The 15736-nt window shown below is 43.6% G+C and overlaps 1 protein-coding gene and 1 long non-coding RNA gene across 4 annotated transcripts in view; one reads left to right on the top strand and one right to left on the bottom strand.

Annotated features, from left to right (window-relative positions):
* The window catches only part of LOC119436181 (ubiquitin carboxyl-terminal hydrolase CYLD), a 138313-nt gene that overhangs the window by 54399 nt on the left and 68178 nt on the right, over nt 1-15736 (bottom strand). For all 3 annotated transcript variants that reach the window (XM_037702954.2, XM_037702955.2, XM_037702956.2), the window contains 3 exons: nt 13595-13839; nt 13366-13498; nt 5633-5710 (listed from right to left, as the gene is read on the bottom strand). In XM_037702954.2, the coding sequence (XP_037558882.1) occupies nt 5633-5710; nt 13366-13498; nt 13595-13839 (456 nt within the window). The remainder of the gene's footprint in view (nt 1-5632; nt 5711-13365; nt 13499-13594; nt 13840-15736) is intronic.
* LOC125940237 (uncharacterized) overlaps nt 1-15736 on the top strand; it is a 148665-nt gene that overhangs the window by 6934 nt on the left and 125995 nt on the right. The gene's annotated exons all lie outside the window — the stretch shown is intronic.

A 15736-nucleotide genomic window follows, 5' to 3' on the forward strand; every position in this document is an offset into this window, starting at 1 on the left:
GGTGTGACATCAAGTTTACCACCTTTGCGCCTCGTGCAAGCTCATGCCGAAGTCTCTCCGCCGTGGTCTACACTTCTGGAAGACTTTACCGATCTCTTCCATGCTCCATCTCTTGAAGACCCGGGACGCCACCATGTCACTCACCACATTCTGACAGTAGGAGCGCCGGTGTTTGCACGGTGTCGTCTCGCTCCTGACCGTTACAAGATCGCAAGGCAAGAGTTTGAGCATATGCTTGAGCTCGGATACGTCCGCCCCTCTTCTGGTGCCTGGTCATCACCGCTACACATGGTCCCCAAGTCATCAGATGACTGGAGACCGTGCGGTGACTATCGCGCCCTCAACAAAGTGACGGTACCGGACCGCTACGCGATACCACACATCCAGGACTTCACGGCATTGCTGTACGGTTGCACCGTATTCAGCAAGATCGACTTAGTGAAGGCATACCACCAAATACCTGTCGAGCGTTCCGACGTACCGAAGACTGCCATAATAACACCTTTTGGCATGTTTGAATACATACGTATGCCGTTTGGTCTACGAAACGCCGCACAAACCTTTCAACGGTTCGTGGACCAGGTTCTTCATGGTTTTACGTGCTGCTTCGTGTACATCGACGACATCGTCGTCTTCAGCACCTCAGAAGCGGATCACGAACTTCAGCTGCGTCAGGTTTTCACGCGGCTCCGCAAGTACGGACTAGTCGTCAACAGACTGAAGAGCGAGTTCGGAGTTTCTTCACTGGACTTCCTTGCCCATCGCGTGGATTCCCGTGGGATCTCTCCACCAGCCGCGCGCGTGTAAGCTATATTACAGTTTCCACGACCAACAACTACGAAGAAACTGCGTGAATTCCTCGGGCTTGCCAACTATTACCGGCGGTTTATTCCCCACTGCGCTGCTATCTTGCAACCGCTCCATGCGCTTCTGTCCGGTCAAACGAAGCCGAACGCTTCCATCTCCTGGACAGGCAACACCGAGACAGCTTTCAGTTTCATCAAGGAAGCGCTCGCCAATGCAACACTCCTCGCGCACCCAAAGTGCGATGCCAGCACGTCACTCACCGTGGATGCCTCGGACGTCGCCATTGGAGCAGTCCTGCAGCAGTTGGTCGATGGAGTTTGGCAGCCGATCACTTTCTTCTCCCGGAAGCTCTCACAGACCAAGTGCCGTTACAGCACATTCGGTCGCGAACTGCTTGTGGCCTATTTGGCTGTCAAGCATTTTCGCCACTTCCTCGAAGGTTGGCAATTCCATATCCTCACTGACCACAAGCCGCTCACGTGTCTTTCGACCGCTACCAACTCTTCCCACACTCCACGTGAGATCCGCCAACTTGCCTATATATCAGAGTTTACCAGCGATATCCGACACATCAGTGGCAAAGGCAATCCTGTTGCTGACGCACTATCCCGAATAGAAATCAATGCAACGGTGGATGAGCGCCCACCAGTTGATTTTGCAGCCATGGCTACTGCGCAACGCGAAGACAGTGACCTTCAAGTTCTACGAGTCCAAGAGAACTCCCTCAAGTTCGAAGATGTCCAACTTCCAGGCTGCCCTATTCCACTCATTTGCGACACCTCTACCGGACGTCCTCGCCCATACGTTCCAGCGCCATTTCGCCGCAGCATCTTCAACGCCTTGCATTCCTTGTCGCACCCCGGCATATGTGCGACTCAACGCCTCGTCAAAGAGCGATCTCTATGGCCACGAATGAACATCGACGTCCGCCGCTGGACACGTGCTTGCCTCAAATGCCAGCAAACCAAAGTCCAGCGCAACACAGTGAGCCCACTGGGTACCTTTACGCCTCCCGACTCGCGGTTGAGTCACGTGCACCTGGACCTCGTAGGCCCTTTGCACCCATCGAACAACAGCCGGTATATGTTAACGTACGTTGATCGGTTCACGCGGTGGCCTGAGGCACTACCGCTCACCGACATCACGGCAGAGTCAGTTGCCCGTGGACTCATCACCGTGTGGATAAGCCGTTACGGAGTTCCCAAGAGCATTACAACAGATAGAGGTCGTCCAATTTGACTCCGCACTCTTCCGCACTTTGTCCTGGATGCTTGGTGTCAACCACATCAAGACGACGGCCTACCACCCGATGTCAAACGGCATGGTTGAGCGATTTCACCGCCAACTCAAAGCCTGGCTCATGGCCTCACGATCACTGATACCCTGGACGGAGCGACTACCACTCGTCCTCCTCGCCCTTCGCAGCATGATACGTACGGACGCGTCCTGCTCCTCAGCTGAGCTCGTTTTTGGCACGACCTTAAGGCTTCCTGGCCAGTTTTTCGAGGCGTCACCTATACCACCACTGGACGTTGCCGATTATGCCAGCCACCTCGGGAATGCCATGAGAAACGTGTCTCCTATTCTGCCGCATCAACACTCACGCCCATCTTTCACCAGTCGTGCTCTCCGCAATTGTACACACGTATTAATACGGCACGATGCAGTCAGACCACCACTGCAGCCGCCTCACGACGGGCCCTTTAAAGTCGTCAAGCGTTGCCCGAAGCATTTTGTCCTGCTTCTTAATGGACGCGAAGACAGTGTCTCCGTTGACCGCATAAAGCCGGCCTTCCTCGACACCGACGCCGTTCCTGAAGACGAAAGGTCATCCACAAACACCAGACGAACGCACTTCGCAACAGCAGAACCTACCAGCTGCTCATAGAGATTGCTCCTTTGCACACTGGCTACCTCGCTTGAGGGGGGGCCCTATGGCGAGCCGTCAGCGTCTCGACGACGACGACGATGTTGCACCTCGGCTGCTCCACACGTTTGAGCTGAGCGCGAGAGTATAACGGCGACAAGACGGCAAAAACGGCGGCAAGAGCAACAGTGTCTGTGATAGTGCATAAATAAATGTGGGCAACCAAACACCATCACGTCTCCCCACACTTTGAAGGAAAAAGGCTTTATTGGTGAATAGTGTGAAACTGTCTAAACATGGCGAGCGTCACTGTCCAAGCCTAGCTAGGCCAACATGTGAGCATCCACCTTCGTCTTCCTCCGTGCACGGAATGGTGATATTCAATAGCATGAGTTTTAGGCAGCCTATATGCAAATTCATTGTCTCGATTTAGGCAGAGCAATTTACTTTTCAACCAGTATCACTGCATTTGATTGACTGATTGATTGATAGATTGATTGATTGACCTACTGGTTGATTAGTGGGATTTAATGTCCCAAAGCATCACTGGGGTTATGAGAGACACTAGTGGAGGGCTGCAAATTAATTTCACCTGCCTGGGGTTCTTTAATGTGCACCTAAATCTAAGTACACAAACATTTTTTTATCTTGCCCCCACTGAAATGCGGCGACCGTGGCCAGGAATTGAACCTGAAACCTTATGCTCAGCAGCAGAACACCATAGCCACTGTCTATATTTGCATGTGCTGTGCTTCAGCATCACACTTTTCTCTTTCGAAAAATGCAACACTGTATGTACATCTGGTGATGTGCCATTCCCTTGTTTCAATAATGTCATTGTCATGGTGCACCAGATAAGTGAAAGCAGTAGTTTCTCATTTACAAGCTCCTCAGTTGACCAAACTTACATTGGTGAATGGCATTACGAGCATGTACTAAATAATGTAAATAAGCCTTTTTTCTTTTTTTTTTTTAACAAATGAACTTCACACAATCTTAATACATTTCAGTTTGTTTAGAAAAGAGAAAATATTCAGTACCTGATTCAGTAATTTCACTATTTGAAGACTTCTACAGAATACATTTTGCTATTGGAGAGTAAAGATATGTACAAGTGGGAGTGGTGATAAGATGGGAAAGAACTAAGTCAACACATTGTTGAGGGAATGCTTTTAATCCCAGAAAACTTTCATAACAAAGAGCATCCCTTCATGACAATTTAATGAAAAAATGGAGCAGACAATTATGTTTGTCTAGTGTAGCAGATTATAAAAATTTTCACTGTGTCATACATATAGAGTCCTTCATTCTCAGGTAAAACTCGACAATTCCTGATTTTTTCACTCCGGACAGGTTTTATGAAAATCGGGTTAAACCCGATTTCTCCCCGAAGTTTCGCCCTTTTGTGAAGGGCAAGAATAAATGCAGGCATTACAAAACCAGTGAACGCCACCCAACTTGTGAGTGCAAGTGATCAAGATATATTAATATTATTTATGCAGTAAAATGATATATTCTTCCTTTTCGCTCGACACTCAAGCAAAAGCCAGCATTTATAAAATATTCAGTGCCTAGTGACCTTGAGTGAACAAAAGCTTGTTGCCCAATAATGTCATTGTCATGGTGCACCATATAAGTAAGTGAAAGCAGTAGTTTCTCATTTACAAGCTCGTCAGTTGATCAAATTTACATTGGTGAATGGCATTACGAGCATTACATGAATACGACAATGGTGCATCACATTGCAGGTTCCACATGTCACACACATGTTAACGGCGGTGATGCGCTAGAAAGCGAATGCAGCGCTGACATTATTTTGCATTGCAATTGGTAGCTGCAACGTTGAGAGGACATTTATTTTGCTAAGGTATGTTCAAAGAAGGATGGTAGATTGGGCTAGTTGGCATTCCATTAATTTTGTTGCAAGGACATATGGAGCGTAGCAATAAAACAGGACAACAGACCCCACAGGTCTAGGATGGACAGAGAAATGCTCAAAATCTGCATGCATGTCAACAAGAGCTTGTAAATAAGAAAATGCATCACAAAGCATGCCCGTATGTATGACGATTTGTGCTTTCTTCTCCTTTGGTAAAATATGTGCAGAGAACAAAGTAAACAAAAGATTGCGAAGAACATGTGTGTGTGTGTGTGTGTGTGTGTGTGTGTGTGTGTGTGTGTGTGTGTGTGTGTGTGTGTGTGTGTGTGTGTGTTTAGTGATAGTGGGGTTTGATAGTGGGGTTTGGATTTGTCTAAATAAGTTCATCACGTGACTTGCGAGCCGCTCTGTTTGTCATTAATATGTTCCTGGCAGTGATTTTTGTCGTTTAAATAAACCATTTATGTCGAAAAGGAGGCCATTGCCTGTGGTAATCATTTGTGAAAGTTACCAGAAAGGACTTTGGATTTGGATTTGTAAACTTTGGACTTCCAAAGAACCAAAATCTGATTTCTACCCCCCCCCCCCCCTCGAATGTTAAAGAACATCAAACCCAAAAACGAAGAGCCCCGCATATACACAGCGTTAATGCCTTCTCTAAAAATAAAATATAATTTGAGGACTTGCTATATTTTCTAAAACCTCAGCAGCAAGTTTTTCAGCAATGCAGGAAAAAAACGAGTTCTGAGAAGAACATATATCAGTCAAATGCTAGAACATTCATGCTCCTTAGATGCTAGAGGCACTCACACATAAAAACAGGCCCACTGCCCAGACAAGTGGAATATTCTAACCAAGTTAAAAAACTTGTGGTCAAAAAGCTTTCATAGACCCTCTCTGTGGAAAAAGGTGTTCACAAGACAACAAAAAATGACAACAGTGAGTCCAATATTGTTTGCCATTGAGAACATGTAATAATTTACTAAACAAAACATGGCATAAAACATTGCAATGCAACCATTTCACCTAGCCACAGTGTTCATTGTACAAGCATCTACATATAAGATTTAGTAACTCACCTTGAAAATGGCTTGATGGAGGGAGCTTGAGCCTTCGATCAATATGTGAGGTGTAAAAGCATGAATTTCCATAGTCAACTGCAAGTCACAAGGAACAAAGTTATCAAAAGGCATCATTTCCTCCACAAAAACATATGTAAGTGGGATCTGGTGAACATTCTTCATGATCTGTCAACACAGCAACAGACAAAGGTGAAAAAGAAGTGGCGATCACAGGTGCTGTCTGTCAACTTTAGCTTTAATGGAAACACGAGGCCAATATATACAATCGCCCAAACACAGGATGAATTCGTCCTGTGAACTTCTTAAATCAGGTTTAATCAGACATGATGTGTGTGGTGCTGTTGTATAAGGTATTGGTTTTAGTTTTTGTTTTTCCAACTTTGGTGCAATCCACATTGTATATATTGGCCACATGTTTGCATTAAAGCTTCAGTTGATAGACAGGACCTGTGATCATCTCTTCTTTTTCATCTCTGTCTCTTGTTGGGTTGACAAATCATGAACATATTCCAACTCACCCTGTTCTCGCTACTTGTGCAGAACATTCTTCACAGCAAAGTGGTTGCTTGGGCTAGTTGGTGAGGCATCTCCGAGCGTGTACAGCGCAATGGTAACAACAGAGACAAAAGCGCTCGCCCGTGTCTCCTTTTCTTGTCCCTGTTGTTATCGTTGCGCTGTACACCCTCGAAGATTCTACACGGCACTCTGCCAATAAGCAGCCATTTCTAGCCTAGTAACCACCTAAACCTGTTCCATTTTAATGCAGAGTGTTGCTCAATGACCACCTTTCCAATTGACCTTCGTCCAAACATCTGTACCAGGTCTTCCCTCAGTGCAATGTCAGTGGTGGCATCGCTCTCTTTTAACTTGGTACACTCAAACTACTTAGAGGTGTCCTGAAATGCACATTAGACTCTGTATTCATTTATTTGCATTCCATTCCTTAGAATGAATGTGACACAAATCCAGTGATAGCATTGTTATTTTCTTTTTTTCACTGATATCATTGGGATACAAGCATTGCAGAATCGCTGAGAGGTGCTTGGTTATAGGTATGGACTATATATTGAATAGCATTAGCCAAATCCACTTGCCTCTGTAGGAGGCTGAGACGTTATGCATTATACCAGATGTAGCAAAACCTTCGGACAGCCCAAATATGTATTCTGCCGCATAATGGGGAAAAAAAAAAAAAAACATTCAGAATATATTCCACATGATTTTATGTTTCCATGTGAATGCACTACAAAAATAAAAGGGATGACTAAATGCAAGTCCCCTTTGTCAGATGGTTTGGACATTCTATTTAGATGATAGTGTAACTTGTCATAATGTCCAAAGACTGCAAACCATATTAAAACTTTGTCATTTATAAAGACATCATTTTAAATTATATAAGCATCTGTTTCACCCTATTATTAAGTCTTATAAATCCCTGTGAGAATACCAGAAACAGGTTATGAGCAGGCAGATAACACCATTTCTTTCAAGCATGCAGTAAACTGCATGGGGGAGATTGTTTCGCCTTGCCAAGGAGATCTCTCCTTGACACCCCTCTCAAGTGTTATTTTTCTGCTTGTGAAAAATTACAGAAGCTATGGATATATGGATATGGAGCTACGGATATGAATATACAGGGTGTCCCAACTATCATGCACCAAGATTTAAAAACATGAAAATGCTTCGTAGCTGGACAGAACCAAGGTAATGTTTGCCGCTGCTTGGAGATCGCAACTGAGAGAGTGGATACTGGATGCAGAAAAGCGTCATCGAGATGAGAGGGCAGTGGAGTGTGAGGCCAATAAGGAGCGTAAATGGCTTGCTGCCGAGCGTGCGACATCTGAACGAGCTCAAGCAGAAGTGGAGGAACGCAGCCTTCAGCTACGCATTAAGCTCACTGAAATGGACGCAGCCCGAGGGGACAGACCACTGGTGGGAGAATCCCCTGAAACTGCACAAGCGGTTCATTCACAAACGATAAATCCGCGCAAGTTTCTCCCCCGTCTGAGGATGCCCGAGACAATTTGGACGCTTACCTCGAAATATTTGAGTGCGTCGCCACCAGCCAAGGCTGGGATAAATCGCACTGGGCCATTGCATTGAGCATGTGCCTCATGGGGAAAGCATTGAAGGTGTATGGGAGACTGTCTCCGCAAGAGTGTTTAGAGTATGAGAAAGTCAAAATAGCTTTGCTGCAGCGTTTTCGCTTCACGGCAGAAGGTTATCATGAACGTTTTCGCACCTTCAAGCCTCAGAACGGAGAGACAGCTACGCAGCATGTAGCTAGGATTAGAGGCTACTTTGATAGGTGGATAGAACTATCAGAGGCCCCTCAAACGTTCCAGGGCCCGGCCGAGTTGGTCATCATGGAACAGTTCCTATCTAACTGCAATAAAAAACTTGTGACGTTTCTCTGCGAGCGGGATTGCCATACCCTGTGTGCTGCTACAAAAGCAGCCGATAAATTTATGGACGCCCAGCAACAAAGAAACTTGTATCACTTTAAAGAAGATTCAGAAATGAATAACACTCCAAGCCAGAAAATTGGCCAGGATGGTGGGGATACAACTTCGAGATGCTTTTTGTGTGGTAAGGCAGGACATACAGCTCGAAACTGTCGGGCGAAAACAAAAACATTTTGCCCCGAATGCCGTCAACATGGTCATGAGGCCAAACAGTACCCAGAGAAAGGGTCGAGGCAGGATCAAACATCTTGTTTGGTAGATAACGCCCCACCCATATCCAAACCTATGCCTGAAATAGCCGAAGTCGAACATGTGCTGGCCGGAGGGGTGCCAGGAGACGAAAGTGATTCACGGACTCGTCACAAAGATCTGGTCAGCACAATACATGACAGATACAAGGAAAATAATCATCCCAGTAATATGCCTGTGACAGGGGGATTGTTAAATGTATACAGAGTTTCAGTTCTGTAGGACACAGGCAGCTATACCGTCATGGTACGCCATAGCCTGGTTCCCTAGGAAGCTTTCACTAGCGAGCAACGGTCCGTGGTACTTCTTGATGGAACAACCCACGTTCTCCCCGAGGCCCGCGTCACATTGTCATCACCTTATTTTATGGGAGAGACGCTGGCGAAGTGTATGGAATCACCTATTTATGATGTAGTTCTGGGGAACATTACTTGTGAACTGGGTGATCCGGATTCTACATGGAAGTTTCCTGAAGTAAAGGTACCACGGGTCTATATCAAATACAGTTTTCAGAACCATTTGACTGGCAGGAGGAGGACGTTCTCGCCTTTGCTAAAGGCCCGAAGGGTACGAATATGCCAAGGACTAGCCTTGAGAAGAGTGGCGTGACCAAGGAAGACCTTAAAAAGGCACAAAGTGAGGATGCCAGTCTGCAAACCTGCTTTCAGACGATAGGCCGAGAGTTCAGCTGGAAAGAGAGAAAATAGAAATTTTACCTCTCGAAGGAAATTTTGTATAGGCGATATGAACTGTCGACTGGTTGGGAATTCAAACAAGTAGTAGTTCCCTTAGCATTACGTCAATAGAGACTGCACATGAAAGTGCACTAGCTGGACACCAAGGCACAAAACGAACTACTGATAGGACTCTAGAAGCGTTCTATTGGCCTGGAATCCTAGCAGATGTCAATAGGTTTGTGAGTTCCTGTGACATATGGCAGCTAACCGTGCCAAAGGGCAAGGTAGGAAAAGTCGGGTTGGGCAAAATGCCTATTATTGATACACCTTTCGAAAGGGTTGCCGTCAACATAATCGGCCCCTTGTCACCCCCATCCCTTACTGGTAAGCGATATATCCTGACAGTAATAGACTTCGCTACGAGGTATCCAGACGCGGTAGTTCTAGATAAAATTGATTCAGCATCCATTGTGGAGGGGTTATTACAGATTTTTTCACGGGTCGGTTTTCCACATGAAATACTCTGTGATCGAGGTTCATCATTCACGTCAGGTTTAATGAGAGAGGTCAATGACTTATTGTCAATCAGACAAATGCGAACGACTCCATACCACCCAATGAGTAATGGGTTGGTCGAACGTTTCAATGGGACCCTGAAGCAGATGTTAAGGCCGAGCCGTTAACAGAACTTACCCGAAAACAAGCGCCGAACAACGTTCACTGGACGCCAGAATGTGAGATAGCGTTTGAGAAACTCATGATTGCGCTATCACAGCGTCCAATACTCCAAGCACCTGACTTTTCAAAGGAGTTTATCCTTCGTACAGATGCACCAGACACTGCACTGGGAGCTATAGTAGTGCAAGAACATGAAGGCATTCTGCACCCTATCTCGTATGCCAGTAAAAGACTTCTCTAACGGGAAACAAAATATGCCGCTATTGAGAGAGAATGTTTAGCTCTTGTGTGGGCAATCCACAAGTTTTCCTTGTACTTATACGGCAGGCGTTTCACAGTACAGACATACCACCAACATTTACAATATTTGGCAAGAGCAAAGTTGGAGAACGCACACATACTGCGCTGGGCATTAGTATTGCAAGAGTTTGACTTTAGAGTTGTACACATTAAGGGTGTTGAGAATTTGGGAGCGGACTACCTAAGCCGAGTGTAACCACTCGTTACAGAAGATGGGGTTTCATTGGAATAAGATTTATAATAATTTGTCAGTGCTTGCCAGTGGAAAGATACTGTGAATTTTCGTGTTTGAATAACATGTGTTATGTTGTCTTGTGGAGTATACGTGTAACATGTTAAACAGCCCCAAATGTGGATAACTATTCATGCTGTTAGTCGACACCAAATTAATGTGATGCGCACCTCTGTTTTCTGTTCTTTCTTTTTTTCGGAAAAAAAAAACCTGAACTGTGGGGTAATCGCATTCTGATGGGCGCCGAATGCAAAAATGCTTGTTTACCATGCTTTAGGTGCATAAAAAAAAAACACAGGTAATCAAAATAATCCAAACGACAAGTAGTCGAAGAAATCCACAGCCCCCAACTATGGCATTTCTGATCGTCTGTGAATGCTTTGAAGCATCAAACCCTAGAAGAAAAAAAAAAATCTACTTATCTGCTACTGCTATTACGTTGTAGATTGAGCTATCTTATTATTTTTGCTGCATACAGCAAATATAATTAGACAGCTACAACACATATATCATCGGGAGTTTTTAATTTAACAGTATGGCTTGTGCATGGACATTAATTTATCTATTTTTTATTACTTTTCTTCATACAGTTACCAATGCAGCTAATAGTACATGAGTGTAGTCATTACATGCAGCTACACATTTCATACATCAGAAGTACGTACATGAAATTTACACAAGCTCTTCAAAGCGAAGTCATAAAACAGCTTTATAGATGCTACAATACTAGCACAAATCATATATTTACACATACATTATTTGATCTAGTGGACATGAAATGCAGGTATATTTTACAAAGATGCAATATATTGTCAAAATGCAAGATATTATAAATTATAAAAGGGTAAAAGAAATTGGTGAAACTTCGTTAATAACATACAAACAATAAATAGCCTTGCCGCTGGAAGTTTACCTTGCAAAGTTGTAGGCAATTTCAGTCTAATAAGACTGTATCCTAAAATCCTTGTAACATGCACATGCTTCAAATTACCCACACTCAAAAGTTATTGCCAGATCTACCTTAGAATGGCAATGAGAAGCATGAAGCCAATTAAGCCCTTCTCAATCTTAAATGCATGCAGGTCAGCTGTGTTCAAGTACAGTAGAACCCCATTGATGCATTCCCCATTCCTGAGAATTACACTGCTGTGTACAACGGTTTCAGTAAAAACTCATAGAACCCCATATATAAGGTGTTTTGTTTTAGCTACACCAAATTTGTAAAAATTGCTTGTGGCAAATAGCACAATTCCAACCCCTGATATAAATTTCACGATGAGGCAGCCATTACGTCTACTAGAAATCGAAATGTTTAATTGAATAATTAACATAATTATGCAAATGAGCTTTCTAATCAGTAAAATACTCAACAATATCAAAAACACTATTCGTACCATGATAAGATGTTTCATAAGCCGGGAAAAGCACAATAACAAAAGACAGGTGGCGACACCTCCTTGAAGTTCCCGCACGAGCTCGCTGTGACGTCATGGATTTTGACAGCGTCTTCTAGGGCCTAGTTAATTCTTTAGCGGTAAGGATAGACTACATTGTGTTCTAAAGGAGCCAAAGATTGAACATGGCGAGTTTCGGGAACTTTTGCTGGGCCAATGTGGCCTAAATACGAAAAAATAACTTCAAATCCGTGATGTCACAGTGACGTACCAGCATTGGGGATTCGGCGCAAATTTCAAAAACTGAAACTTTTATTTTCATTTTCTATTCTAATAATCAATCTATTATTTCAAAATTAACTATTCAATTGAATTGAGCTCCATGTTGAATGGGGGAAAGCCCAAACTAAAAGTGAAAATTAATTGACTTGACAGAGGTTCATGCCCCCTTTACAAGGCATACAGTAGGAGAAACCAGAAATACACCTTCTAATAACGTAGTTAAGAAACGTTTCAAGGTAATCTATGAAATATGACAAGCTTCCGCTAGGAAGACGGTACACTGTAGCAATGGCATAATTTTTAAGGTTTGACCACAAGACTTTCAATATCATTAGATACAAAATAAAACTGATCAAGTGTGTTACATTTGAAGCATGTTACATTTGAAGCTTTTCGTTTAACACGTATTAACAGTCCACCACCAGATCTGCAAGTTCTGTTTATAAAAAACGTTGAATAACTTGGATCCCTTCAAGATCTCTGTCTGATGTGAACCATGTCTCTGTGAGCATTACAATGTCAAAAGTAAAGTTAAAGCTTTCTAAAAGAATAGATACTTCATCTGTCTTATTATGTGCTGATTGCATGTAAAGAGAGTTTTCAAAGGACGCTTTATCCATCTAAACTGGTTTAGTGTTTTGCTTTAGTGTCCCTTTAAACTGTGTCAATAAATATACACAGTAACATTAGGAAGAAGCGCACTAATCCAAACAGCCTTCTTGAATGACGTCAGCTATTGGCCGATAGCAGCTGTGTATAAGAATCTGCTATAGGACGAAATATAGCAACCCGAAAAGAGTGAGGAGAAGGCTTCTGTTCAAAAGAGAGTGTTTGAGAAAAAGGTGACTTTGCACTCCACTTGCGAGCTCCACATGCCGCGCACGACTGCAAAATTTGGCTGAGATGTTCACAGCAGCATATGCTATCTGCGGACTGTTTTTTCACCAAGCCCGAGGGGTGGTTCAGGAACCCTTTAAGCAGTACATCTTTGTTTTCTTTGTTTACTTAATTTTTATAGTGTGAAAAAAAATTTATGCAAGATGGATTACAGAAGAACCAAGACTTGTTATGAAGACTTCATTCCAAGAAAGCAATATATATGCAGCCACACCCATATTTTTGTACAAGCCACGTTCAAGACAAACCAAACCATCCATATCCTGATATTCCAATGGACTCTTCAAGAAACTAGCATAGACAGTGCATCGTGCCAGATTTTTTTCCTTGATAGTATTTTAAGGAACTCTATGGCTTAAGCTAAATGCTTGTTTGGTGGATTTAGGAAATGGGCTAAAGGTCTTGCAAAATATTTGCCTTCAACATTGCAACGTATAGTAAACATGCAAGGTCTATAATTCAAAATGCAATAAAGATTTTGCTAATTAGTTACACCTCACTTAAATCTATACCTGCACTTTGTTTGCATTGCTAAGTCATTAGAGCACCACTGCACCTGGTGCCTGTTCTCCAAGGTAGTCATCTGCTTTAAGAAGGCCCAGCAGGGGAATCAACGATGCATGGCCAAGTTGGGCTTCAAAAAGCTGCCGGTCACGGTACTTTCCTGTGCCTGTGCCAACCTGGTTGTCCTGTGAGCAAAAAAAGGCCAATTGCCTGAAGGCAAAGCACTTCACAACATAAGGTGAACAGGAAAACTGACTGTACACAGAAGACTGCACACTCACAAATTCCACGCCAACCATCAAGTCTTCACTGGTATCATGCAGGTGGCCCAGCCATCGCACTGTGCCATACTCTGGGCCATGGTCGCTCACCCACACCACACGGTCGTTGATTCGCAATGGTGAGGACTCCGACTCACAGAAGTCCCTCAGCCTATCTTGGTGCCATGGAGCAGGGTCACATCGAGTTATTCCTGATGAGAGTGATTTTTTCTTAGAAGGAAGACGTGGAACCACAGAGTTGTGCCCTGCAGGTGAAGAATATGAGGCCATTTTAAAATCAGCTCCAGTGGTACAGCAAAGTCACTAGAAGCCACCAGGTATGCATAAATTGTTCAATACAATTTCCCCTTAAATCCTAAACTCCCAAGTTGTTTATGAGAATACTGAATTAAATTTCAAAAAGCAATTTTTTTTTTCACCATGATTTTGCATGTGATTTCCTCATTCCAAAACTATATTATATGTATGGCTTACGCAACCCTTATAATTAGGGCTGTCTGAATATTCAAAACTTTAGAATAATGAATTGAATAGTGTCCTATTAGATTCGGTATTTGAATCGAATAGTTACTATTCGTAAATGCGAATGTTTTTCTAATACTTATAAATTTTTTTAAATGTCAACTGTGCCTAATTAAACATAAAATTGGAGCAAACGTAGTTTCCGTTTTCATCCCCGTGGGCATAGTATAGACATAAAACATGAGAACTTGCATAGTGGAGCAGGTTACATTGCTTTGGTAGCCATACTTTACAGGCTATGCAGTGATCATTCGCACTCTCTGAAGAGTCCTGCGCATGCAAAGAAACTACTTGTTTGCTCCTAATGCGCCATATGTGCTTTTAATAACGATTCATAGCGTACTATGTAATGACAGAAACTTTCTAACCTTAAGACTACTGGAATATGAAGACTGTATTATATTAACAGTGATAACGGCTCTTCACTATTCAAAAACTATTCAATATTCAACTCGATTTTGTATTCGATTCATATTTGATTTGGTCTCAAAAATCACTATTTGCACACCCCTACATATATTTAAAGGCACCCTGAACCACCCTTGGCGCTTAGTGAAAAAACACAGTCCACTGATAGCATATGCTACTATGAACATCTCAGCCAAATTTTGCAGTCGTGCGCGGCTAACGGATCTCACAAGCAGAGCGCGAAGTGACCTTTCTCTCAAATGGTCTCTTTTCAATAGAAAGACGCCTGCTCCTCACTCTTTTCTGGACACTATATTTCGTAATATAGCAGATTCCCATACACGGCTGCTATTCACCAATAGCTGATATCAATCAAGAAGGGTACTTGGATCAGTGCGCTTCTTCCTACTGTTTCTGTGTACGCTTATTGACACATTTTAATAAACTGGCTGAAGTAAGCAAAAATCTGCTTTCGAATTTCAATAATACTTGCGTACTTCCGGAAGAAGCTGACTATCGTGTGCTCACAGTTGGCCGCGGCCACCCACGTAGGCATTAAACTATGGCTACGCTGCTTATCGGTGTTGCAGCCATCAGGTCTCGCTAATTTCGACTAGTTTTGAACACTCAACTAGCCTCGAAGCACGCGAAACTTAAGGTCAGACCGCTCCTGGCTAGACGCCTTGGCAGACTTTGCTTCGTAATGGGCTATTGATAGTGCTTCAAAATGCGCAATTTAGATGTGGCTACTATCCGTTGGTCAAGCTGGTGCAGGACTAAGCCGGTCCGCATCATGTAGCACAGCCAGGTGGGAGCATATGAGCGTGAGCGTGGACTCTAGTCCTGTTGTGCACAAAGCAAACGCTGCAGTTGCATGTAGCTGCGATCTGCTACGTAGCGTAGATACCACGGCCACCGCGGGGTGCTGTGACAAGTCGACTGACTGAGCGCACTACAGCTCGATGAGGACAACCGCATTTGGCGCGTCATAGGTGCCAAAATCAGAAATAGTTGCGTTTACATGAACATCCAAAACCAAATTTGAACTGCCACCAGGGCAGTAGCATTGTAGGCACACTGTTCCGCCATAGCCTTCACAGCGCAAATCATTGAAGAAGGAGCGGAAGCACTGCGAACAGTATGTTTTATTGCCAATAACTCAGCTTTCACTGAAAGCATTGAAGAACTTTTTGCGGCGAAGGAATTCTGAAG

Source organism: Dermacentor silvarum, chromosome 1 (assembly GCF_013339745.2).
Source record: "Dermacentor silvarum isolate Dsil-2018 chromosome 1, BIME_Dsil_1.4, whole genome shotgun sequence".
Taxonomy (NCBI): Eukaryota; Metazoa; Arthropoda; class Arachnida; order Ixodida; family Ixodidae; genus Dermacentor; species Dermacentor silvarum.